This window comes from Mus caroli, chromosome 5 (assembly GCF_900094665.2).
Source record: "Mus caroli chromosome 5, CAROLI_EIJ_v1.1, whole genome shotgun sequence".
Taxonomy (NCBI): domain Eukaryota; kingdom Metazoa; phylum Chordata; class Mammalia; order Rodentia; family Muridae; genus Mus; species Mus caroli.
Window position 1 is genome coordinate 8746509 of NC_034574.1, and position 27856 is coordinate 8774364.

Below are 27856 nucleotides of genomic sequence, written 5' to 3' on the forward strand. Positions count from 1 at the left end.
GCATGCCCAGCACTAGATGGTCAACACAAAATGGTATTTTGGTGATGTTTTTCTTTTGTACTGCCTTTTGAGGACTTTTATTCTTATCAGTCCTTTGCTTGTACATTATGGTTTCTGATTTTGTGGGTTTCTTTTCGGCACGTGTGGGGGGGGGTTGCACATGTGTGTATGTGAGTGTGTTTCTCGTGCTTTTATTTTGTTCTTATTGTTTCTTTCTTTGTTTGTTTTCTAAAAATCTAGAGGAAGGAGGCCTGGAGTTGGATGGGTGAGCAGGGAGAGAGTATCCGGGAAGGACTAAATCTGATCAAATGATCCATGATATGAAAAAATGTTTATTAAAAGAGAAAAAAATCTTACTATTTAAAGTTGTAAGTACATAGGTAAACTAATATTTTCCTGATGCCAATCTGCATGGAATGTTAGTTTATTAGCAAAGCTTTAGTTGAGATAATATAAAAATGTGTGAGGAAACAGGTGTTGTAGACATTTTGTGTCACAGGAGAATTATAAAATTCAGTCAGAAATTGTTAAGTCCCTAAGTCTCTTAAGTCATGTAAAAATATTATGCAAAACAATCAAATAAATAATAGCTGTTTCATCGAGGTCCTCAACTCACATCTTTCCAACTAGGATCTGTCACTGAAGGAGATAAACAGCTATAGACTGAATGCTGTTTCTCTCTCTGATTCAGCAGGGGAAGCAAATGAAGTCATGTCAATCGATTTTTGTTTTCCAGGGTTTAACATTATGGATACACACTAAAGAAAAATGGGAAATTGAATTCACTTCACAAATCCTTGTGAATAAAACAAAACAAAAAACCATGCCACTGTTAGCTAATAAACAAGACATTTTCTAATGTCTCCTATAAACTGGCAGCTGCTGCTGTAGCCAAGGCTACAGGAACATGGGTTATGACTCTGCCCCATAGCAGAGAGAGAGAGAGAGAGAGAGAGAGAGAGAGGCAGTCCTGGCCTAGGTCAGGTCAGATGGTGTTTTAATTGGAGGCAATATGTAATGATATAGACAGTAAAGAATAGGTGTGACCTTTCCTTTTTTACCTATTGCAATTTGGGGAATTCTGTGATCCTGGAAAGTCACTGCATGCTAGTCTTGGAATCACTGTCACAAAACAGTTGGTTTTGCCAAACTCTCCTTCCTGTGGAGGTTTGAATCTTCTTAGGAGTTTCTGATCCCTGCCATTATCAATCTGAAACTATGGAGAAGCATTTTAATTCACCCTGTCCCTGCACACAGAGAGTAGCAGGCGAACATCAGAGGTGTAACATTCTGTGCAGACGTTAACAGTCTTTGCATCTCCTTTGTATGAGTCAAATGGAAGTAATTCTTTGTGCAATGTTGCCAGCATCTACACTTTGTATATTTAGTGTAGATCTAGTTATTTATTTATTCAGTGAGCATGTGTGTAATGTGCCTCTTGGAAGCAAAATGTGAATAACTTCATATCCTGAAACTCTCAGGGCCAACCTGCTCTTGTCATTTAGATTCTGCACATGCTTGCTGCCTCTTTTCCAGCTCACTGCTGAGCCTCTGCTAATCACTATTAACAATAATGGGATTTGTGTCTCACTTAAAAATTTTCCTCTTCCCTTTCCATTGAGGTGGAGACTGTCACTAAAACCCACCACCAACAGGTATCTGCAGTGGTTGGTTGATTAGGAAACTCATTTAGGAGATGATCCAGCAAAGAAGCCAGGATGGGGGTGGGGGTGGGGATGCGGGTGGGGGCGGGGTTTTGACAAGCTCCAGCACAGATCCAAGTGGTTAAAAGATGTGCCATTTTAAAACATTTCTGAAATGCTAAGATATGACAGAGTGATATGATAAAATAAAAGAGAGGGTGGAAATAAGAACAGGTTTCCTAAAATTCAAAACAGAGAACAAACAATCAAAACATCTTCCTAAGACTAGGTTTAGACATTTTGGGCAATTAAAACACAAACCATAACTTCAGCTTATTTTTCTAGCCACTTCTTCCTTCCTCACTCCGACATATTAACTAAGCTAACAAAGGCCACCTGCTAGTCCCACTAAACAAACTCTCAAGGAGAGAGATGGTCACTAGTGCACATTTTCCCTCTGATTTTGGACAGCTTTAATTATCTGGTTTTTTTTTTTCTTCTTTTTCTTCTTATGATATACAGTAACAATTTAAGTCTTTGGTCAGTTTTTCATTCCATTCTGCATTGATTTAATATTTATTACTACAGTTCATTTGCAAAATGAGCACATTTTCACTGTGTTGCAAGTTCAATGCAAAGCTGAGACAATCGTATTTTACCAGCTCTGTATTCGCAGGGCATGGGGGGGAGGGCGGAGCCAGTGCCTCTACAGAGGCTGAACCCCCTTTGCATTTTACCAATTCCTTGTCTCAACTCGTGCTTCCACCCACCCCCCTCCCCCCGCATACTGCTTATGCTAAAAGCATTCATAAGGGTCAGATTATGCAAAGTGTAACTTAATTTCTGAGACATTGCTTTTAACCTGCCACCCTTGGGTTCCCATCCCTGACTACAGCAATCCTTAACAGAACATGCAATACATCAAATATTTAGTTTCGAAAGCATCTCAATTAGTCGGATATTTTCTGATCTCTAAAGCATTTTTTCACTTACATAAATTATCTTTAGGAAAAAAAGTTCAAATTCCTAGTTCCAGAAAAAAATTTATTAAAAACGAATTTCAACATGAGAATGGGGAGGGTTAGCTTTAACTACAGCATTTTCCACAATGTTGATGATCATAAGATTCTCAGTGACTAAAGGAGCAGTCTCTTGAAAAACAAAATAACAGGAAATAACAGATGCTATTCTTTAAAAAAATATAACCCAACCAAAAACATCTCTATAAAAGAAGTAAAATTTGTTTTAAGTTTGGTTGTCTTTTTAGTCTTGTTAGAAAATCTGATTAACTTTTTGAAAATTCCCTAGTTAAGTAATTTCCCTCAAAGAAGTCACTAATTTCTAATAGTGATCACATTTGGGAGGAAATGCTATAATCACAATGAAATGAGACTCTAAGTACATTTGTTCCATCAAGTCCACCCTAAGTAGATTTACACACTAAATCATCGAATGCATTCACAACATGCTCAGTCTTTCTATTCTTTTATTTACAAATGCAACAAATGTTTTTACTCAGGAAAATGCAGGGTATCTATACTCTAGGAAAGTAAGTAGTGTGTGAGAGAGAGAGTGTGTGTGTGTGTGTGTGTGTGTGTGTGCATGTGTGTATGTGTTGAGTGTTGTGTGTATGGGTGTTGTGTATGTTTGTGTATATATGTGTGCTATGTTGTCTGAGTGTTGTGTATGTGTGTGTGTTGTGTGTTGTGTATGTTGTGTGTTGTGTTCTGAGACTCTGTAATTTTTGGAGGAGGGAGTTTGAGTGGGTGTTGGTACACCTGTTTGTGGAAGTACCTAGTAGAGGCCAAAGTTGACAGTATGCTGTTTATCCCACACACACCCTAGTTTTTGAGATGAGGATCCCTTCTGAGTCTAGACCTCACTGAATGACCAGACTGCCTGGCCAGTGAGCTCCAGGGATCCACCTCTGCAACAGTTACAGATACAAGCCACCATGATGTGCTAAGGATTAGAATGCAAGTCCCCAGCTGTGTCTCAAGTCACAGCAGGCAATTTGCCGACTTAACCAACTTAAAATTGGTTGTAAATAACAGGATTTTGCTATTTCAAATTATTTTCTAATTACAAAATATAAGTGGGCCCTTCAAAATAAGCACATTAATTTTACCTAAGAAACAAACATCTCCCCACAAAACAAATATTTTAACAAGTAACTTATGAAACTACCTCAGTCTTTATTGGAAAAAAATTAATAAGTAAGAGTTGAGTTACCTAACTTGTTGTAAAGTTGGAAGTACTGTTTCTCTAGAAAATCAAACACAACGTCCAGTAAATTCTTCATAAGCTATCTCAGTATGAAATGGGGTTGAGGCTAAAGGCTACTGAGTTCTTTGTCAAAATAAGCACCAGGACATCATCCTAGGAAGCCTGTGATCACTCGCCAGTGGCAGCACTGAGATTTGAACACTTGACATGTTAGAAGTATCAGGAACTCAGATGCTAATAGACTTCCTTGTGGTACACCGCAGGCTGTGGAGTGGCGTGCAATTGAAACTAGAATGCTTTCGTGTGAAACAGTATTTTCCTATACTTTAAGAGACAGTATTAAAAGACCAGTATGCTACTTCTGACTCTCAGCTGCAGTAGTAAATACAGAAACCTCAGGGTTTTCTGGCGGCACATCCAGCAGGTTGCATCAGGCCAGGCCGTGCCTTAGGCCACAGGTTCTTTGAGTGAATGGTAACAGCTGGAGGAGTGGATCAAAATCCACATTGCTTTTCACCCCTGCAGCTAAGTCCTCTGTTTTTACAAACTCCTGGGCAGGTACTCTCCTGACTTGCTTCTACTTCAGCTAAGAAAAGGGACTAAAACTTAATGCATCTCTCTCTCTCTCTCTCTCTCTCTCTCTCTCTCTCTCTCTCTCTCCCTCTCCCTCTCCCTCTTCCTCTCCCTCCCTCCTTCCTTCCCTTCTTCCCTCCCTCTCTCCCTCTCTGGGTCTCTGTGTGTAAAATTGTAAAGTTAGGAAACAATTTTAATTAATTTTGCTAAAGTCAGGAGTGAGGTAACAGCAGGTGTCTAAGACCCAAAGACCTTTATGTTGTCCAAAATTAATTGCATCAAAGTTATAAGAATAAGAATGTTGTAAATATGAATTTATTTGTGTATAGAATTCTAGATATTAACTTTAGTATAAATTATTCATTCTATACAATTCAGTATTGTTCTCCTGTTTTATTGTTCAAAATTTAAGATGAAGTGTCCTTCCTATAGGATCAATCTGAGCTTTTCCCATTGAAATTTACTATTATATTTTGCGGAGCATATGAAAATTTCTAAGATTAGACTTTTAACAGGGAAAATAGATACACATTATTTTATCCTGTTCTGTTAAAAAAAAAAAAAACTTACTCCCCTGCTTCACACAGGAAACATGTTAGAGATATCTTAATACAATTAAAAATAAATTAAATAGAAAGGCAATAAGCTTTAAAGTAATAATGGTGGTGTTTAGTTGTGATAATTCACTATTGGAATTCTCTAGATAATCCCAAACGGGGCCCTGAATTCCTTTGCCGGATGAGAGTCTATAAAGGCAGGCAAACAAGCCTCTTGTCGTTTGTAGTCTTAATCCTTTGCCTAAAGCCTGAGAAGTGCTCAGGATAACAAGGGTGGAATCAGTAAAATCAACATGATTTTGGAGTTTATATTCTTAACAATACTAACTGATCAATAGGCTTTCAGGAACTGACAAATATAATAAGATCTGCTTGACAAATCAATCTAGTGTAGTAGGTTCTGTCTTCCCCTCCCCCTCCACCCTGAACTCCCCCTCCTCCATCTCCATTCACACAGAGGTCAGGGGAAGAGTGCTGCTGATATATAGACAGTAGGAAAGTTATCATGGCAATGCTTAGACGACTTTTATGAGTACTTTCAAAAAGTGTTTGTGTTTTGGATTGTGAGAGGAGTCCTGTCTTTTCTGCCAAGAAAAGTTCAGATCATCAAACAGGAATTCTCTTCCGGATTTAAAGTGTTTAGAGGCAGTGGTAGAAAACAGAATACAGACAAGATTACAGGAAATGTAGAGGGTGTTCTCTTATAGCTTTTATACAACTCTTACCCAAATCCCATAATACCACTAGATGTCAGGGATCTTGAAAGAAACATAAAAGAAAAAAATTAGACCCCACAGACAGCATGCCTATATGGCAGAGAATTAATGAGGTCCAACTCGCCTCTGAATACATGATTGTGCCCCACAGAGAACTGAGTCACCTCTCACCAGTTCAGGAAAACATAAGAACACCCTTTTCTTTTAATTCTGGTCCTTGACACTCAGCAGGGACTTTTGTGAACTTTGTCATCTTCCTCTGCCCTTGAAGCCAGCACGAGGGAAGTGGATCTAATTAATAAGAGGTGCTGCGTTGCAGTCAGCCACTGCCTTCCAGAAGCTGCAAAACCAGCACCGGCACTTTTAAATTTGGAGTATCCTTTCGCGAATCCCCTGTTGTAATTTATAATTCTCAGTGGACCTATATTTGTCTTGAACTGATCGTTTATATGGGCTTTCCAAGGAATTTCTTCACTACACTTGTTGTAGAGCCGGGAGAAGGGGGTGGCTGAACCCAAGGGGGGTTGCGTGGAGGCGGGAATAATCTCTAAGGGGGCTTTAAAACCTTCCGTGGTTAAAGTTACACTGATGCGAGAATACACACACACACACACACACACACACACACACACACGCACGCACGCACGCACACACACACACACACACACACACACTGCACAAGTTCAGCAAGGCAGTATAATGAGCATGGACTGTAAATTCTGTAGGTAGCCAAATTCAATTTAAAAAAAATCGCAATTGCTCCCCCAAAATGGCTATAAAACAACGCTTGCCTCGGGAGGTAAATTTATAGCCCCATGCCTCTCCCAGGCACGCTGGAGGGTTCTGCTCCCGGCTCTAATCTCTGCGAGATGTTTTTTGCATGTGTTGTGTGACAAGAGGGAAGGGGAGTGGGTTGAGCTCGCTCCTCTCCCATTGTCAGCGCGTCTAGTGAGTGTTGGGAAAACCTGTCCGCGGGATCCTGTGTCATCTCTCCCTGCTTGTGCACAGGAAAAGTCCGCGCTGCTCACGGCTGCTCGCACCCCCTCTCTCTCCTCTCTCTCTTTCTCTGTTTCCCTTTCATTCTGCTTCCTCGGAGCCGAATGAAGCAGGGAGAGGGAGCAGGATTAGAGTCAGCCACCGGCTATCAGCGGAGCGGAGATAAAAGGAACTGCTTCTTAAGCGCCACTGCCGCAGCCCTTGTTAATTTTTTTTTTTTCTTCTTTCCACACAACAGTTGTGCCTCATTATCCGGTGCCTGGCTCGATTTTTTTTTCTTTCTTTTTCTTTTTTTCTTTTTCTTTTTTTCTTTTTCTTTTTGAGGGTTTGAAGTTTCTGTGATTCCGTGACTGTTACAGAAGAGACGTTAGTGTTGCCATGAGGTCTTGATTGTCTGCATTTATGAATGAAACTGACCTAAATCACCTGTTACCTCCAGTTTCCAGATTGTTTGAACTTCTCTGGCCGCACAATACAGGAAGGAAGGCTGCAGCAGCTCAGGGACCTCCAGCGTCTGCAGCATGGGCTGGTTCACTGGGATTGCCTGTCTTTTCTGGGGTGTATTACTTACAGCCAGAGCAAACTATGCAAACGGAAAGAACAATGTGCCAAGACTGAAATTATCGTACAAAGGTAAAGCTTCCCTTTTATTTTATCTGGCTATCTTTGTAATGCCTCCTTCTTTCTTTCCTTGAACTCCCAACGCTAACCATCAAAGCTTTAGTTTAACCTGAGAAACCTGTGTCATTTGGTGGAAATTTCCGTGGAAATTTAAACACTTTCCCTTAAACAACAAAAAAGCATGTCTTCTGTTTGATATGTGACAACTTAAATGCAAACAAAGAACATTTAATCACAGTGAGCTAGCTGTGTGCTTGCTCCGTGCATGCTGATCTGAGTACCTTCTGATTATCCTTGTGTGTGTTCATTCTTCTTACTTTACTTCTATTAAAATATTTTTAAATGACTACTAACGCAAAAGAATGCCTTCTTTATAGAAATCCATGCCTCACCTATCAGAACCATTACAACGAACAGTATCTCCTTAGTTGTAGGCACTAAATGGTTAATCGTCATCATGAATATTCAGTTTGTTCAAATCTGACACTCAGATGCTTAACATAAGCAGTAGATCATGGTTTGCCAAGAGAATATAAACTGGGGAAGAACAGGCTAGTTTTTCCACACTGTGTTATGATGGCGAAAAGACTGTGTTTCTCTAATTGGTGTAAAACTAGCCTTTGAAATAAAATGTTTTTTAATTCCATATGTAGTTAAGTGAGAATTCAAAGGCTGATGTTCTCTAGTGACACAGCTAGTTACATGAACTTCTTTTTAATTGTAAATTTATAAAAGAGAACCCTGTGAGGTCATATGATACTTTCTGTTACAGATTCCTCTGTGCATGTGTGTGTGTGTGTGTGTGTGTGAGAGAGAGAGAGAGAGCAAGTTTTCAGATGACAATTTTAAAGAAAATGTTTGGATAAATTTCAAAGACTGATGTGTAAAGTAATGGTAAAACAATTCCTGCAGTGTGTGCAGTGTGTGTGTTTGTGTGTGTGTGTATACAAAACTTTTAGTGACAGAGGGTATTTCTCTAACTCAGGTCTTATTAAATAGAGTTTAAGATTAAATCATTATAACTCTTATAGTTTAGATGCTGATTTCCTATGATTCTCAGATTTCTTGAATGGGGGTGGGGCACTGATAGCTTCCACCTCTGCTATATATACTGCTTACATGTAGAGTATTCCATGAAGAGTACTGGCTAGTTCTAGACACACTTCCTTTTTATACATTCCTTTTTATACATGACTGTTACAGAGAAAATGTATTTCTAATTTTCACATGATAGAGGACAACTTTTCTTGAATTCTTTAGTGCGAATGAGGATATCAATTAAGAAACAGGAATGATTTTCTCACTTTGCAAGAGAAAATTAAACACCTATTAATGTGTGTGTTTGGAGTCAACTTAGGATAGAATGTTGACTTCGAAAATTATTTTTAGTTTAATATTTCATTGAACATCTAATTGCATATATATTTAATGCAAAATAATCAGATTATTACATGAGTATTGAAAAATCACATAGTATACATTAACTATTTCATTAACTCTCTACTGTATTTCTATATAACTATGTTGTAATTAGCTACAAATCATATTAACTAATGTACATTTTCATTGGTCTTTGATTTGTGTCATTGAGAATATACCATAAAACTATCTATAGATTGCCAGTTTATCTTATTCAAGCTTATACTTCTTCTAAGTTTCACATTCAACTTTGATTTTTAAAATTGTGATTCTTGGGTTTGGGTCTCTAAGATGTCAAATGGCTGCATGCTACAATTTGGTATTAGCAAATTTGAAATAATAAAATATATTTTTAAGAATCTAATAGTCTTAGAAAGAGTTTTCTAATTGTTGAATAAGTTATAAAATAAGATTAAAATTCACTATAATTCTCTATTTTGTGAAAATTTTTATTTTCTAGCCAATAATTATTGTCAATCAGATGGGAGGCACCTGTCATGTCTAGTCATTCAAATCATGTAGAGAGTGTTGAATTGAAACTGCTCTTTTTTATGGACATATGTTTAAACTTGTCTGCTGATGAGAGCTGTATACATTATCAAGAGACATGTATGCAAAACTGTCTCTGTAAGTCTTACAGATTTTCCCTATAGCAGGATTTTTTGTGCTTTCCTTTAAATTTATATCTTCCTCAGAGCTCTATAAGGACTCTATTGCTAGACCAAGAGCTTGGCAGTTTGGTAAAATAAATTGCAAAGTGAACAACAGCAAGGAACCAGAGGAGGAGTCCCAGCAGATTCCCTCTGTCGTTTTATCTGTGTGTCCTTACCTTTGTGCCTCTTCACACACTCTTGTTTTGCCAAAGCACATGCCTGATAATCAATCGTCAAGATTTTGCTTCTAACTGTGAGAGAGATTTTCCTTTTTTTAAAATCTAATTCTTTCTTTTTCTGACTTAATTAGATGTCAAACACAGTTAAAATATCTACTGCATCACTCTTAAAAATATTGCAGCATGACTCATGAAGAGTTAAATCCCTGCCAACCTTAATTTCCCATGGTCACTTGTCTTCAAAGATCCACCATTAACTCTGTCATTGCTCAGGTTGCCAAGATGAATTTTCAGGCAATCACTGTGCTGGCTTTTTCCTTGTCATTCTGCCTGGAGTAGATGAAAGAGATTTGATATGTTAAATGAGAAAGAGAAGTGAAGGCACCCAGGCTAGGCTTCTGGACTGGATGTGCTTACATAGCTAATAAGGTACCTCTACTTTCTAGGAAAAGGGAGCTGAATAGATGTTTTCAGAACCATCTGGAGAAGTGATAATATTAGAAAAATGGGGTATGCTGGCTTCTCCTCTGAACCAGTCTGATTTAGAATCCTTGTGGGGGAAGAAAACGTGAGAACTCTGTAAATCTCGGCGTCACATAGAAATTATCCTCAAGAAACATTCACTGAGAGATGTGTCTGCCCTCTCTGAGTGTGTGAATTGTAACGGGCTAAGTGTTCAAATCCCTCTCTTTTAAGTGTGTACATAACTGTTTATTTCATCTACAAAATTACTCAATTTTTCCGCTCTTATGAAATACTAAGAAATCATGTGATCTTTCATCTGAGATCTATGGTACAATGAAATCTTCAGACAAACCTGTATGATTCACAAGAAGAAAAGGGAAAAAAACGATTTGGGGGTTTAAACAAGTAACAAATGTTCCATCACTCAATGTAATGTTGTTTTCCAGTACACGATGTGCCTCAGATTGAGAAGAAATCAAAGACACATGCAAGTCTCAGTAGGATGGTGTCTGGTGAATCCAAAGGTTAAATCAATGATTTTAACCTTTTCTTCATAAGGGGAACTTAGTAAACAGCACTTGAGTTAAGGGAAGACATTTCAAAGGGTTTTTCATTATGCCATTACTTTTTTCTCTTTCTAAGAATCAAGTTTTTAAATTATTGTGAAATGAGATAACATTACCAATTTTCACTAATTAGAATTTTAAATAAATATTTCAAAAGTTGCTATATCTTTAGCTTGACATATTATGATTACCTTAAAATAAATTAATATGATGGCTGGTTTATACAACTTTCTTTCTTTCTGTGATGCAATTAAAAAACATTTAACAAGGAAGTATTAATAAATCTGTGTGGCTACTTTCATAAACATGCCATTATTAAAAATAAAGAAATAAACCTTCATATTTGATATTAATATTTATTTTTGAATGAAGAAATTTATGTAATTAATAATGTAAAAATTTCAAATGTTAGTGATAAAACTATTTTAAATCACATATTGTATTATATATATATAATATATATATATATATATACACACATACATACATCTTCAACCTGTGGGTCACAACCCCTTTGGCTGTCCCATATTCTGCATTACAGATATTTACATTATGATTCATCATACATTCTGCATTATAGATATTTATATTATGATTCATGACATTAGCAAAAATACAGTTATGAAGTAGCAATAAAACAATTTTAAGGTTGAGGCTCATCACAACAAAAGGAAATATATTAAAGTGTCACAGCATTAGGAAAGTTAAGAACCACTTATTATACTCTATGTTTTATATACATAATATTACTATATATATACATACATACATATATATATATATATATATATGATTTGACTTTCTAGATACTATTAAGATATTTTAAGGAACTCTTAAATACTCACACAATAACATGGCATAAGTTTTACATTACATTAAAGTAAAATATATCTAGAAATGTGTATTTACAATATACAGAGGCACACACATACACAGAATTATGAAGTTATAAATTATAATTCTTTTCACAACTTTCTCAAGTTGTCACTGCATGTTACTGGGTCTTTGACTTAATGAGTCTTTTTAAAAATACATTTCCTTATCAAATTGTATTTCCTTTCAAATCATATATTGACTCAAAAGTTTTGAAATTAAGATGGTGAAAACTACATTTTTGACAAATCTATTCAAGACATATTTTTACAAAAATCCTGAAATTTGACCATATAATAACACACAAATGTATCTGTCATTCAACTCTGGTGACATCAAGTAAGGGCTCCTGAAAGTCCTCAATTTGTGGCCCTTCTGTTAAATTTGTCAAGCAGGTTGGCCTTTGAAGTGGCAGTAAATATAATACAGACTTTAAGAAACAGACAACCACTGAGACTGGGAAACTATTTTGTAGAACTCTATAACGTGACAACTTATAATAATTACTCCTGAAGTCTGAATGGACCAGGTTTGAGATCTCTGACCAAGGAGAAGCTATAAGCAATAGGAGAATGTATTCTAGCGAGTTAATGAACTAAACAAGCACAGGTCTGTGGTGTCAACTATTTGATATCTGATATTTGATTAACAGAATATACTTATTATACGCAGTATGGCTTAGGTTCAATTATATTTAAAAGACACTTAAGTTTGCAATTCAAGGCTCATTAAGGGATAAATTTAAGTAGAAATAATAGAAATGATTATATGTATCCCTATTGCCAAAAACAAAATTTAAACTGTTGGGTATAGATATCATTACTATGAGCATGTAATTTTTTATAGACTAAACCTGGTGTCATATTTCTGGATGTACACTTAAAAATCTTATAATTTAAATTGGTGTCTGTGAGAAAAATTGTGGTTTTATTTCTTATCTAGATTTTTTTTTTCGTTTAAACATCCATGAGTCATAGTTTTAAAAGTTTTAAGTCAAAAATCAAGATTTTCCTAAGCAGAATTTCTACTTGGATTTTTCTAAATCTAAAGTTACCACTGTGAAAATAAATTCTGAATTGCTCATCATTTAACGACATTAGTTTACTAAGTCCTCATACTACCTCTTGACAATTTATGTAGTAACAAAATTTCTATTACCAAACTTTATGAAAATTTCTATAATCATGTGATCCATACCCACCAACTTATATGTAAACCTCGAAAACTATGTCAACACTGTGCTGAGTTTATTGCTTGGGTTAAGGCTTGTTTTGAAAAGATCAACTAGAAGTTGTAAACAACAGTGAGTGTGAATCTAGATGCCCTTTACCCCTTCCAGGCTCCAGGGCACTATTTAAAGGAATCACCATGATTTGCAGTTCTATGCTCCCACTAATAGGTGGCAGTAGCAATTTGTGACAGCTCTTTCATTAGTTTGAAAATAGGCAGGCTGCTAGGATAAAGACACACAGAGTAACATTGTAAAGGACAAGTCTGGGAAAATCCACACAAGAGTCATGATGTGTAACATGAACTGAGGGAACATTGGTGAGGAAAGAATTTAACTAAGGGTTTTGAAGTGCTCGTCAGCATGAACATATTAGCACTTTTCCCCACATACAAATAAGTGGCTCTAAGTATGAAAAGGTGTATACATTTTAATTTAAATGAGAATTATATTAAAAAGGCATCCACAAAATATGAAATTATCCATAGTTAAATAACCTAAAGAGTGAAATAGTGATTACAGACAATTATATTAGGGTAAAACAGGTGTGTGTGTGTTCTACAACCTACATATGCACATATTTACATGAATTATAAAATATTCTTAGAAGGAAGAATAATCCTGCATATGATTCATTTTGACTCATCATTTATATAATTAGAGAAGACCTAGCTAAGAATATAAAATAATATTTAGAAAGCCCCATTGTAGTTTAAAATAACTACTCCTATACATTTTATTGTGTTCTTAACTGTAATTATAATCAAGCATATGGAAGAATCGGTAAATTTTGTCTAACACAAATAACTCTGAATGTCTCCAGCTACTATCTTTCTATTGCCAAGACATAAACATCTGTATAAATAGGAAATTCACACACTAGGCCCAAACAGTAACAAAGCTGGACTCTGTCAAACCCAGGATAAGAAAATATACAATTTATACTTGAACTAGGGAAGAAAGATAAGCAAAAATAAAATTCTGTTGATAAATATGAAGAATGATTGGCTCTTTCTATTTTCTACAATCAATGTAAAACACACTTTGTCACCCGTTGAGTGAGTCACTAAAACTATATCTTTAGGTTTCCTTTCCTTAAATATGGCATGGGAAACAGTGTTAACTAAACTCTATAGTGATAATGTATAGCTGCAATCACAAATTTGTCTATAGATGAATTTCAACATGACCCACTTGACTGTTCATAAGAAAACTAAGGAAAGTCTATTGAATATGTTAAATGAGTATTTAGTTCTTTGAAAGTGCTTACATGAGCCGGGCGTGGTGGCGCACGCCTTTAATCCCAGCACTCGAGAGGCAGAGGCAGGCGGATTTCTGAGTTCGAGGCCAGCCTGGTCTACAAAGTGAGTGCCAGGACAGCCAGGGCTACACAGAGAAACCCTGTCTTAAAAAAAAAAAAAAAAAAAAAAAAGAAAGTGCTTACATGAATCATCTTTTTTCTGCTAGCTACAATGTGATGTTTGCAAGGCTAGATATTGTTAGTTGGTGTTTTTATGTTTTCTGGTTACAACAGTCACTCTTTGTTGGTTGATTTTGTACGTTTTTTTGCCAGCCTTTGTTGTCTTATCTGAGGTATGTACTTTGATAAAACATAATTCCTTTAGTATATAACTAAAAATGTAAACTGGTAGTCAGTGAATTGAACAGTATGGTGGTGATAGTTAATTTTAATTGTTGAGTAGACACAGCCTACTATCATCTAAAAAAGATTCTTAAAAGGGGATTGCCTATGGGCATGTCTATGGAGGAGTCTCTTAATTAATTGATGTAGGAAGGCACAGTTTACTGTTGGTAGCACCGTTCCTTAGGCACAGGATCCTTAACTACATAATATAGAAGGTATTTAGTTGAGCAGGCTAGGAAGAAAGCAAGTGAGCATATATGCATTACTTTCTTTTGATTCTTGACTATGGCTGTTATATGACTAACTTTAATGCTTCTCTTATTTCCCCCACAATAATGGACTACAAGATGGAATTGTTAGAAATCCATTTGTTCCCTAGTTGCTTTGCTTTTTTCTTTCATTGTATTTTATCATATTAACAAAAATGAAACTAGGAAAATGGGAACATTTGGTTTAGGAAGCCTGTGAGAACAGAAGATCTCCATAAGTGTTAGCTCCTTGCAAGTCAAACTTCTTCCAGGACCATACCAGAAAGTGTCTAGTCATTTTGTCATCTACAGTTCTGAGATAGGAGATATATAACAAGACTATGCATGAAGACTCTAGTGACTGAAGGATTCTTTCATCCTTTTTGCACAAATACTCTGATTTTCCTTATTCTGTTGAGGTACATGCAGGAAAGAAAACGAAATGGAAGAAGGGAAAAAGGGAAGAGAGAAAGAAGGAAAGGGGAGAAATCTCACACCAAAGAGTGACTAAAGTAAAGTGTTCTGTCTTTAGCCAGTGGAGTTCAGGGTTTGTCCACAAATCAATTCTCTAAGGTTAGGAGTGTAATCAAGACAAGTTCATGAGATTTTTAAAAAATTATCCACATGGAGAGAAGCAACCTGGCTTTGCTCTCTGACAGTTTGTTAAATGCACCATCTCAGAGCCTCCCTTGCTTTCTCTTCTGTGCCTATCTAGGTAATGCTTTCTCACTACCTCTGTTGCTACAAAATACCAGCCCTCCCCTTCATCAGTCAACCCTTGCTCTTGAGCACTCACTCTTTCTGGGCAGTGAAGGAGAAAGGAAGGAGCCACAAGAACCTTTTCTAAAGTATGAATCCACAGAGCACACCTTAAGTTTTTTGTTTAACTTTTGGATCTCAAATAATTGAGAAGACAGGAGTTCTTTAGACTGTTTAACAGTTCCACAATTTAGTAATTGTAAACTAACTTCATTTATAATGTTTGATGGAAGATTCTTTAAAACCTGACAACCAAGTTGAAATTTCAGGAAGGGATAGTAACCGAAGTTCCAAAGTACATTTATGTACAAGTCATATTGATTAAGCATTAAGTACTTGGTAAAGATAAACTTGTTGCTGCTTGAGGTTAAATCCAAATTACTGGAATAACATTGGTTATTCACAATTTACATCATGAATTTTAAAGGTTTTATCTTTAAACTTGAAGTCTTCAGGAAGCAAACATTTCTGTGTTTTTACCATCATATATGAGTCGGCTTAAAAGAAATAAATTTTCATCATCTCTATTGGCTTCTTTATCACAAAAAAATGTGTTGTTGAGTTTTTTTTTTTCAAAATTTTACTTAATTTTTTTACACTCCAGATTTTCTCATCCTCCCAGTCTACCCTCTGACTGTACCACATCCCATACCTCCTTCCCACCTCACCCCCCATCTCCTCGAGGATGTCCCCACGTCCCCCCATGTCCCCCTTCCTCCACCCTCACCTCACCAGACCTCTCCACTCCCTGGGGCCTACAGAGTTTTGAGATTTCTTCCTCTCTATATGACAGATGCATATACAGGGCCACAAAGCCTGGGTATTATGTTTCTTCATGAATGAATTATTTTTGGATAAAACAATAATTTAAAATGGCTTCTAAAGAAGATTGTATTACATTTACTGAAGTATCTATCAAACTTCTGAAACCAGTATAAGGAAATCAGTCTTGAGTGACTAGGAAGGCAAAAATGAAGAATGGAGTGATTGCCACCATCCAAAGCCTTCCTTATGTTTTAGAGTCCTTTTTATTGTAAACTGTCATTACTATGTGATTTATAACTTATAAATGTTATACAGTAGACAACTGTAAGCTGAAACATAGCAGGGTAGGAATTCTATGGATTTAATATGTAGATATTAAGATTGGCTTGAAAATGAGATCAATACAGTCAAGTAGCATATATTATAATGACATTCCACACTGGGTTTATATATGTTTTCTTGGAATACATTCAAGTGAGGTTTCCTTTTAACCAAAGTAAGTCCTGGGGACTTGAACTTAGGTATCTACTGTAAGAGCTTCTGCTGCTATAGTTCCATGAGACTACAAACTACACTGATCTCAAATGCTGGTTTCATCTTCTCTTCTAAGTAATTCTAATTTCTCTTGCTTTACACTACTATTTTGCCAACTTGCTTTTAAGAGGAGGCCACTTATGCTATCACCAGATTTGTATCACTTCAGTTGTCGGTCTCCATGCTATACACTACTATCTTTAAACATGAAAGCATCCTTAGTGTATATGCTAGCCCACATAGTGCTTGGTTATCATTTGAGATGTTTCTCTGGCTCACCTCCTTACATAAAATAAGAGTTTCAAAACAAACAGGGTTGTAGAAACTTGAAACATTTTAATATTATGATAGGCCAGGATTCTGGTTAATATTCCTTTCAATACAAACCAAAAAGTACTTCTAAGCTCAATAATTTCATTTTTAATGGGTTTTTATTCGCATAATACAAACACACATACACATTGTGTCCAATTTTTAAGCGGAGGAAGTCACAGAATGCTGTTTTCTTTTTCATTCTATATTTAATTTGGAGCTTTGAAACATGGAAAGTCAATCATGTGACTACAGGAAGAAGCAGTAATCTTGTGAGATTGTGTATCGTTTGCTTCATGTCTTCAGCCCCTCACAGTTAAGGTTGGGCTGTTATCTTCTATTTATTATTATTGATTTTCCCAGACCACTTTCTGTTTACTAATACTACTGTCAAACTTCCTTTGTTGTTCATTCTTAGACATAGATGCTCCAGGAAGTTGCCAGGATCCAAATTCCAAGAACTTTCCGTGGAGTCTCCCCAGCACCTCGGTGCTTTAGCACATAGGCCTTATTGTCCTGGCTCCATTGTGATACACAAAACAGTTTTCTTCTCAGGACCTTCAACCCTAATGTGTAAGATGTAACTAGAACTCAGTTTCCCTCCATACAATAATTTAAGTGTGAATTATAGATCCCAAGACACAAAAGTCAAAATAACCCTGTGTTCTCTATGAAACACAAATCTGCAACCTGCATCTGCCTGAGTATGCAAATGAATCTCATTCTGCGAGGGTTAGTTATCCTCTGCAAAGCAAAATTCTTTTAATTTTGCATGAGGTGAATAGAAAAAATTTCCTGACCTAGAAAATAAAAGAATCATAACAATTATTTCTGTTCCTGGTTCCTTTTGGTAATACATTAAAATTTGCTGTTTTTTGACAAAACTAATCTTCAGAAGAACAAAAAAAAAAAAAAAGAAAGAAAGAAAGAAAAGAAAAAAGAAAAGAAAAGAAAAGGAAGTGCTCTAAAGCAGTAACCTAAATGCTAATTTTTTACTAACTTGTCCATTTATACCTGGTGACCCCCATATATGCCTAGTCCCAAAGTCCTCTAAGCCATTTCTTTTCTTCCTAGTTAAGAAAAGTCCTTGTCATCATTTGACCTATTAGAACAATGAGAACCCTTAATTGCAATGCATCCTTTTTGTCATTCCTGCCTACAGTTCTTTCTGATATTCAAAATCTCATAACACCTTTATTGTATTAAAATCCCTATTGATATAGCTGTCTCTTGTGAGACTATGCCGGGGCCTAGCAAACACAGACGTGGATGCTCAAGTCAGCTATTGGATGGATCACAGGGCCCCCAATGGAGGAGCTAGAGAAAGTAACCAAGGAGCTAAAGGGATCTGCAACCCTATAGGTGGAACAACAATATGAACTAATTAGTACCCCCAGAGCTCTTGTCTCTAGCTACATATGTAGTAGAAGATGGCCTAGTCGGCCATCAGTGGAAAAAGAGGCCCATTGGTCATGCAAACTTTATCTGCCTCAGTACAGGGGAATGCCAGGGCCAAGAAGTGGGAGTGGATGGGGGGGCAGTGGGGGGGAGCGGGGGGGGGATTTTGGGATAGCATTGGAAATGTAAATGAAATAAATACCTAATTAAAAAAATCCCTATTAATTAAAGCCCCAAACACTTAGTAATCTGTTACAGTGACACAGGGGCACTACAGGAGGTTTCATGGTTGCCCATGCCTGAATAAAGATTAGAATGAGAAAGAGAGGTTGAGGCATCAACACATTAAATCATCTTTTGGCTCTGCTGTTTTGATGCCAATTTGAAGAAAAATGGCTACTGTATTTTGGTTTCTCTGTTCACAGCCACATAGATAACATTAATTGTGGGATAATCAATTTAGTTACTTTAAGGTGATTGCAAAAAAGGAGTTTAGTAATGCTGGAGTAATCTGTTTCATTAGGACAGACCTCAGTCTCTATTTATTTTGGCTCTTACCTTTATATCTTCTGTCTACCTTTGATAAGGCAACTGTCTTTAGTGTATACCTCCATGGACACACTTAGGTACAATCTGGGTGGTATCATGTTGTGTAGAACTAATAAATGGGATAGAAGGGGACTTTCACAACAGTCCTTTCAGCTGTGAGTAGTCATGGCCAAGTTGAACAAGGAAGCTCCTACTTCTTATGGAAACAGTTGCCCACAAATGTTGGCTATAGATTACATGTTTAATTCACATTTTCAACATTAAATAACCAGTCATTTAATATTCCATAAAAGCACCAGGAAATGACTAGTTTTACTTGTGTATCCTCTTGAACAGTGTAATGATTGCTTTCAATATGATTTTGTTATGACTTGTTCCATAAAGGCACAACCTCATGCTATCTTAAGGAACATTGAATCCTCATAGGAATAAACATGATATGTTTTTGTCTGTCTCTGAGTCTGAATGAAGCATTGGAGATCCAGAGGCTGAGTCTTTGTGACCAATTCTGGGAACCACCTGTGACTGCAAATAACCCATTTGCAGGAAAGAGGATATTCAGCCACTCGAGAAAATAAACTTATAGTCTGAAGCTGGTAAATAGGATGAAGAACATATTGAGAGTAACTTAAAGGGGCTTTTGTCTAGTAGAAGACACTGGGAATGCAGACTGAGAAGTCTAGATATCCTTAGAAAGGGAGGCGACACTAACCACCATTGGCTTTTAAAGGATTTTTTAGCAGGACAGAACTCCTTTGGAAAACACTTTATGCACTAGCATGAATAAATTTCCGAGGTATTCTAGACAAAGATGAATTTTATTTCATTGTGGCTTTAGCTATATTACAATGCTCATAAACTATTTTACTTTCTGCCAGACATGTGGAAGTAATCAGTGTATGTAAATGATATGTGAAGGTGAGGTTCAGCCTTAGAGTAAGAAGTTGGACTGTCTGTGGCTATAAATTTTAACCACATCACAAAGACCAACTTTCCTTTTAACCGTAACTTAGATGTAAAAATAATCAGTGAAAAATTCATAAAACTAGTATTGTTTTCTTAGTAAAGTCCTATAAATGTAAACTGTTTTAAAACATACTAGTCAAGGACTATTTTGTTGTTTAATAGCTGTTAATGGACAGAGTTGTCACTCTACCTCTGAGAAACCATTTTCACTAAAGCTTGTGCTTCATACTAACTATAATTACGTTTTATAAAAATGTGATGATCTACTTTCTTCCTTTCCCATTGTGTAAACTGTTCTCTGGGCACTATGGACTCCAGGTGCATATGCGTATCTATATAAATAGATTTAACCTTTTCACAATCATGTATACATGCCCTGCAACAAATCCTTTGAAAAAGAAAGCGATACAATGAAAGAATCATCATCCCCTTTCCGTAAGATCATAACCATGCAATGCTTAATCTCAATAGGATGGTGTTCTGTCTCTTTGAAAGCGCTTCTTATCAGACACTGTACACAATGCTAGATACTATAGTAGCACATGCACAAAGCAATGTAACCCATAAGTATAATAACACAAACATGCCAAGGAGTTACACACACACACACACACACACACACACACACACACACACCACATAGACACACCACACACACACACACACACACACACGTGTATACACATAATACACACAGACACACACACACACAACACACACAGACACACACACCAAAAAGGTTTTATAGTAGGAGGAGAAAATGGTAAAATAAAGTAGTGGCAAATATTTACATACTAACTTACCATCTGTTTTATTTTTCTTCCTTTTTTGGTTGTTTAGGCTTGGTTTTTTGTTTGTTTGTTTTTTGTTTTGTTTTGTTTTGTTGAGACAGGGTTTCTCTGTGTAGCCCTGGCTGTCCTAGAACTCACTTTGTAGACCAGGCTGGCCTCGAACTCAGAAATCTGCCTGCCATTGCCTCCCAAGTGCTGGGATTAAAGGCGTGCACCACCACCACCCGGCTAGGCTTGTTGTTTTATTCAGTTTCAATTCTGCCAGATAATACCTTGCCCACTAAGCTTTGTCTCCAGCTTTCTTTCCATCTTTATGTAAAGATCCATTATAGAGTCATTCTTTGTAAATATAAATTTATGTCCACTATGCTCCAGATGTTCTTATTAGCAAATGAAGTAAAGTAATATTTGCCAGTATTCACAAGAAGAGACATGATATGTATATATGTAATATATATGTTGATATATGTGATGTATACACACATATATAATTATATAAATTTAAAAAGTTAGAATTAATTCTCCAGTGCCTTAGACAAATTTCAGTTGAGATTTTGGAGCTTATTTTCTACAGTGATGGGGGAGAAAGTAAGGTAAGAATATGATCATGAAAACTGTTGTCAGACAGAAAAGTAATGGCTAAATATATGGCATGTAAATGTTACAGAAGAGACAATAACATCAGCTGCTGTGTGTGTGTGTGTGTGTCTGTGTGTGTCTCTGTGTGTGTCTCTGTGTATGTCTCTGTGTGTGTGTGTGTGTATGTGTGTGTCTCTGTGTGTGTCTCTGTATGTGTGTATTTCCAGTTGTTGCTGTTTCTTTTTTTCTCTCTTGCTTCTTACTAATATCTTTTTTGTATCCAGGAAGTTTTTGTTTTTTTTTTTTAGATTTAAATCTATGTCTAAATCTATTTCAAAGGAATGAATATTTACTAAGTATGACTGTACATTACTCATGGTAATAAATAGTGGGCCTTGAAAAACACATGGAATTAATGCCTGATCTCAAGAACCTTGCAACATGGTACTGAAGAAAACATGCCACACAATAATAAAGCAAATTGGCCTGCCACTCAAATACAAAGAACATGTGATTAAGTTCAGAGGTGACAATGAGTTCTTAATTATGCTACGGTGTGCAATTGAGCATAAAGAAAAAGGGTTTAACAGGGAATGAAAATTAACCTGAATGCAAGGCTATCCATTTTGCAGGGTTGAATGCAGAAGGGCTTTCCAATAGAACCATACTGTGTGTAGTCATGAGGCAATTAATAGCTACACAGTACCTGACAAGCAGAAAATGAATTGTACATTACATAGAGAGGAACAGCAGACTACAAGGTGATGCGTCCAGTTTAGAAAATCTAGTTGTAACTCCTTAGAATCTTTGCTCATTTCCCTAAAGAGTGCTAGGATTGTTTGTAGTGCTGTGCAGTTATAAACTAGCGCATATATGCAAGTCATCTGCCTTGCCTAACTTAGCTTACTTTTCATGAGAAAGATAGGCAGCATGGCAAAACACAGTGTATTGGTTAGATGTGGAGAGCAATGTGTCCCAAGCAGGTACTATGAGAATTCAGAATACTTAGATGTTGCAGCTGGAAGAAATATCAGCAATGTGTTTGTGTGAGCTGAGTATTTGTGAGGACAACACAGGACCTTTTGTTATCTGTAGAAGGGGAAAGGTAGAATGAAAATAAAACATTCTAGAAGAAAAAAGGTAGCATAAGTAAGAAGGTATGAAAGTGACAAAGGCCTCTCATGACACGTTTAGTATGTCTTTTACTCAGACATATTGAACAACTCCAGGTCAGATTGGTTGAAACACAGACTGGACAACTAACCTTGGGCAAGTAATTTTTCTCATCTGAGCCCATGCATGTCACAAAAGATATACTCAATCACTGTTCACTTTTTTAACATTTACTTTTCACTGAAAGTAACTAAACATGCCAAAATATTGTCATAAGGCTTACATTTAATCATCACATTTAATTACAAAGCATAAGTTTGGAACCATCATCTTGTTCAAATCAGTAGAGCACCGTAGTTAACTAGGAAGAGAATGCTAGTAACTCCAGACAGTTAAACTCAGTTTGGAACATCATTTGCAGTATGTGGATATTAATAGGCTATGGTTGATCAGTTAAATATTAAACACAAGTAGAAAAGTATAAGGGTGCTTTGAAATATACGCAATCGGGTCAAATGATAGACGTGCAAATGACTTTATAAGGATAACGAAAAGATGAGCAAGGTATTATTCACTTACCTTGTGAGTTAAGAGCTGAGGATGGAAAGAAAGGTGTAGGGAAGATACATAAAGTATTCAGTGTGGTGTAAGCAACGTGGTAAATATAAAAACTATACTTGATTGTTAGATACTTATAATCAATGAATACACCTTTGAAAGAAAAATATAGTGTATTGTTCTTAGAACAAACTGGGCTTTGTTAAATTTTAATAAATTTTAGCATATGCCATAATTTCATTAAGTTTGATTTACAGTTGAGATTATATGAAAGAATATCTTGTTTCTTTCATTCCAGAAAAGGAGATCACTTTATCTCATGCAATAAAATATGAGATACTAAAGCCAAGGGACTAAGATAATCACTTCATACAATTTTTTTAGGAAAACAGTGCTTGGCTGATTGAAGACCACCAAGCTCAGGGATCCTATGGCAACATGGATTTATGACATTGTCCTCTGATATATCAGGAATACCCATGAACCTGGTATCCTCACTGTCTCCGGATACCACAGTTCTAAAGACAGTCACCTGAGTACCTGTGCGTTCTTTCACTTTCCCACACATGACTCATACACAAGTATTAGCGGTTCCTTAATGGGCATCAGTGACTCACACTCTTTTAATGTGTGAAGAGACCTTTCGTTTGGGTGTTTTTAATAATAGAAGACGATCCTAGAGTCATCGCCAAGAAACTTGGTGGCTCCACTGACATAGCCATATTTTAAGGCCCAAACTAGGAATTACTATGAAACAATGAAAGAAAGTTTAGACTGGCAACATTTTCCCCATTTCTGAACTCTTCCTTTTACTACTAAAACTGAAGGTACACACACCAAACTTAGCACATGCTACTAGCATAAATGATTCCAGATTAGGCTCCCCAAAATCACACCAAAACCATTGTTCTCAGCTCACAAAATAATATGGCTATAGTGGCTTAGAAGTGCAGTGCATATGTGACAGATGACTTGTTGGCCAGGACCCCCTTCAGTGTTGTAGATAACTCTAACTTCTTGCACAGGACTCTTAAATTGTGAATTGTCTGCTCTTTACTTACACATTAACTATTGACTATCATGTCTGTGACGTTGGAAGCCATTTTAAACAACCATTCTAGAATTCTAATAGACTTTCTGGCAACCAACAGTTTTCGTGCCATCTTTAATTAATAAGCATGCTTATGTATCTTAGATGATAATACATGACTCTTTTTTGATAGGTATACATTAAATTCATGGTATGTTTCCCATTAAATGCAGGAAGAGAGAACTGTCATGGGAGAAATGCCAGTGAAAAACATATTTATACTCCTCTGTTCTTTACTCCAATAATGGGTATTCTTTTTTTTTTTTTGACTTTGGCTGTTCATCTTATTTAATTTTTTTGCTATTCACACTAATTTAGCCTTTATTTAAATTGTATCGGCAATTTACCACATACCACAGGATAACTTCTTAATGTGCATTTTGTACCAAGATTTGTATCAACTGAAATATAAGAACTGTGCCCTACATCATTTATGCAATCCAGAAAACAAGATACACATTGTAGTTTGTAAAAGGGAAAACTAAGCTGAAAGAATACTTTAGAGAACAACACTGTGAGTTCTAATACAAAGTCACCTGTTTCAGCTTTTGTGTGTTTACCATTTCCTGTGCTAAATACAGGGATAAAGTGATAGTGGTACTAGGGAGCCGGGAGGCTTGTTAGTGTTGGTGAATCACTATGACCATAAATAAAAGCTGCCATAAAACTTCAGAGCATTCCATCACTGGGCATGCAAAGTTCACACAGAGACTGCTTTCTCTGCCTACCTCCTTACATTTAGAGTCCACCAGCAGGCTTTTAATAGTACATGTCCGCCCAATCCAGCATTCAACAGGTTTCTTTAATCAGATTAATGGGTATGACAGTTTACAACTAGGGGAAGGTTGCTATAAGCTTCCAACCAAAACATTGTTAGCTACTATTGAGAAATGCAACCTCATTCCTCTGCTTGACTTATCACACACAACCTTTAACACACACACACACACACACACACACACACACACACACACACACACACACGGACATGAAGAAACTTTGACATGTCCAAAAGGAAATTTCTGTTTTGAATCCTAGAATCAGATTTCCAAGTCCCAAAGGCTGCTGATTACTACCCTTGCCTCTGCATGGTCTATGGATGTGCATTCCACAAACACAAAAGAAAGCTGACTCAGGTTGATCACTCACTAGGACAGTATAATGTGGGATTAGTTGGACAATTGTTCTCTGTCTCCTTTACATGGTGTGGTGGATATTCCCTCCTGCTGATGAACACTGTGGTTTGAAGTAAAACCCGAAAATAGTTGCCTTTAAGCTTCGGAGCTAAAAACATAGCTCCCATGTTGTTTGCTCTGCTCTAAATGATGATGATGGTTTGAAAATATCAACAATTACCACTTTGTGATCACTTTATGGTCAGAAATACTGCTTACATTTTCCTGTGAATACCATGTAATAGACACAGCACATCTGTGTCTATTGACACTTGTTTCCATGCAGAAACAAGGGTCCACAATGGGAAAAAAGAATGGAGAAAAGCTAGAACTTTCTTTTGTATTGGACTCTACTATCCATTCTTTAAATCAATGTTCTGTTTGAAGAAGTATTTCAGACACTCAAATAACTGTTTAAAGTCTATGGTGCTGTAGTTATATAGAGTCATTAGGGTAGAAAAATGGCCTTTAGCAAGTTTGAGACTCTTGTCTTTAAAGTCTTAAAAAACTAAATATTTCAGAAAATATTATACTTTAAAGAAGTTATGTAAAGATTGTTTTATTTCCTTAAAGTAACATTTAGATTGGTACCTCAATATCATTATAAAAATGAAAACACCTGTAGAATAGAGACTATGGAACTGGAGAGATGGCTCACTAGTTAATAGCACTGGTTGCTCTTCCAGAAGATACAGGCTTGATTCCAAGATGCCACATAACAGCTAACAATTGTCTGCATGTCCCAGGGAATCTTACACCTTCTTCAGGTCTCCACAGGCATTAGATGCATGTGGTACACAGATATATATGAAAACAAAATATAGACTCAAAAATAAAATTTAAAACAGAATATGAATTATAGTAAACTATATTAAAATATCTAAGAAGACCAAATCTATTCTAGAAATTTACTCATTATTATGACTTAGAAAATTATATGGATTCTTATAAAATTATTTTACAGAATGTTATAACATTTTTAAAGCATACATAGTAAGTTACATGTCATTACTTATTTATATTTATGGAAACAAAGAATTCTATATACATGAATTTTTCCAAAGACAAATAGTTCTAGCCTTCTTTTAGATGTTTATCTTGTTTTAAAAATTTTAAATCATTCTTATAGACCTCAAGAAGTTTTATTAAAAGCTCAGTAGAAAGATGTATATCATGGTTGATTTATAAAAACAACAAATAAAGATATTCCAATCAATTTACTCAGGGCAGGTAAGCTCCTTTCCAGCATGTGCCTTTTTGCCCAGCATTGCTGGCACATGGACCACGTTCATGGAACTGCTTTGATGCTGGTCATATATTTCTTTTGAGTTTAGTTCTCTCATCTGAAATTCTACATACGTTTAATATTAACCAGATGAGCAATTGTAGCATATAATTAGACCTAGAATATTAGCAGACTACATCTGACCACAGAATTTCAGGACCTCAGGACTTATTTGTCTCTTTGAATTGTAAAGCTACAGCTGTTTGTGACTTAGGGTTCCCTTTCTGGATTGGGTGTACCAATCTTAGATTTTGTGGGCTTGGGTTCTTTGAGCCCTTCTCAGACTCACTCCTCTCATCTTCTCCTATTCAGTTTCAGTCATAGAACTTTAAATTTTCTCATTACTGTGAAAACATACTTAACAAGAGCATCTTATGGAAGAAGGGTTTTGAGTTGGCTTATGGTGTGACCTTCAGAAAGGTAAAATAGGAGAAATGGGACATGCCAAGTCACAGTATGCCTTCAATCAAGACAGAGAGCAAAATGAGAGCTAGCGTGTGACTTGACTTTTCTTCCTATTCTGGTATCTGGTGCTCAGTCTGCTGATGCTGATGCTCATAGTTATGGCTGTCTTTGCTTCTCAAACATCTGTGGAATGAGCTTTGCAGACTTGCCCAGAGGTGATTCTATATGCAGTCAAGCTGACCTGAAAATTAACTACCACAAGCCAATCATCTACCAAGTACAGCAGAGCAATGGGCTATGCTGTTTTGCTTGAGTTCTGGCTGTGCTAGAACTCAGGCTGGCCTGGAACTCACAGAGATCCACCTGCCTCTGCCTCTCATATACCATCATCCTCTGTGCTTGTTTGTTTTTATGTTATGTATATATATTTACATCTTTTCTACCAATAAAGCAGCAGACATTTTTTGTTTGCAATACTGGGAATTAAAGATGGTGCCTCACACATGGTACATAAGCTTCTTATTATGTGCCTAGTCCCAAACAGTAATCTTTTAAGAACTTTTAAAAAATAATGTATTATAACTCATGGAATTACCTACCCCTTCATTTTCTGATGATTAGAATTATACTTAAATGAGATAAAAAATAAACCAACAGGAGAGAAACACAAAGTACACCCAAGAAAAAAACTATTAAACATTTTTTACATCAACAAGCTCATTGCTTCTTACTGCATATATCCTCTTAATATATGGCCATAAAGTACAAAGAGAAATAAAAAAAATATTCTTTCCCTTATGCATAGAGTCAAGGCAGAACTTATAAGTTAGTCATTGAGATGGCTAATATTTCCTCAACACTCTTCTATCAGATACCCCCAAAAGTACAAACAAAAAATTCTCAAGTTGAGACTTGTACTTCCCCCCAAACCAAACCTTTTTTCCAAACCAGACTGCTCGGTGTTTTCAT

General features: G+C 36.3%; 1 protein-coding gene across 2 annotated transcripts in view; it reads left to right on the forward strand.

Moving 5' to 3' along the window:
- Window positions 1-6313: 6313 nt before the first annotated feature.
- Window positions 6314-27856, forward strand: part of Sema3a (semaphorin 3A) — a 203393-nt gene continuing 181850 nt past the window's right edge. The window contains exons 1-2 of one of the 2 annotated variants that reach the window (XM_021162359.2): window positions 6314-6436; window positions 7151-7344. In XM_021162359.2, coding sequence (XP_021018018.1) covers window positions 7233-7344 — 112 coding nt within the window. In that variant the 5' untranslated portion in view covers window positions 6314-6436; window positions 7151-7232. Of the gene's footprint in view, window positions 6437-6604; window positions 7345-27856 lie in introns of those variants that run through there. The other variant, XM_021162357.1, reaches the window with a different exon arrangement.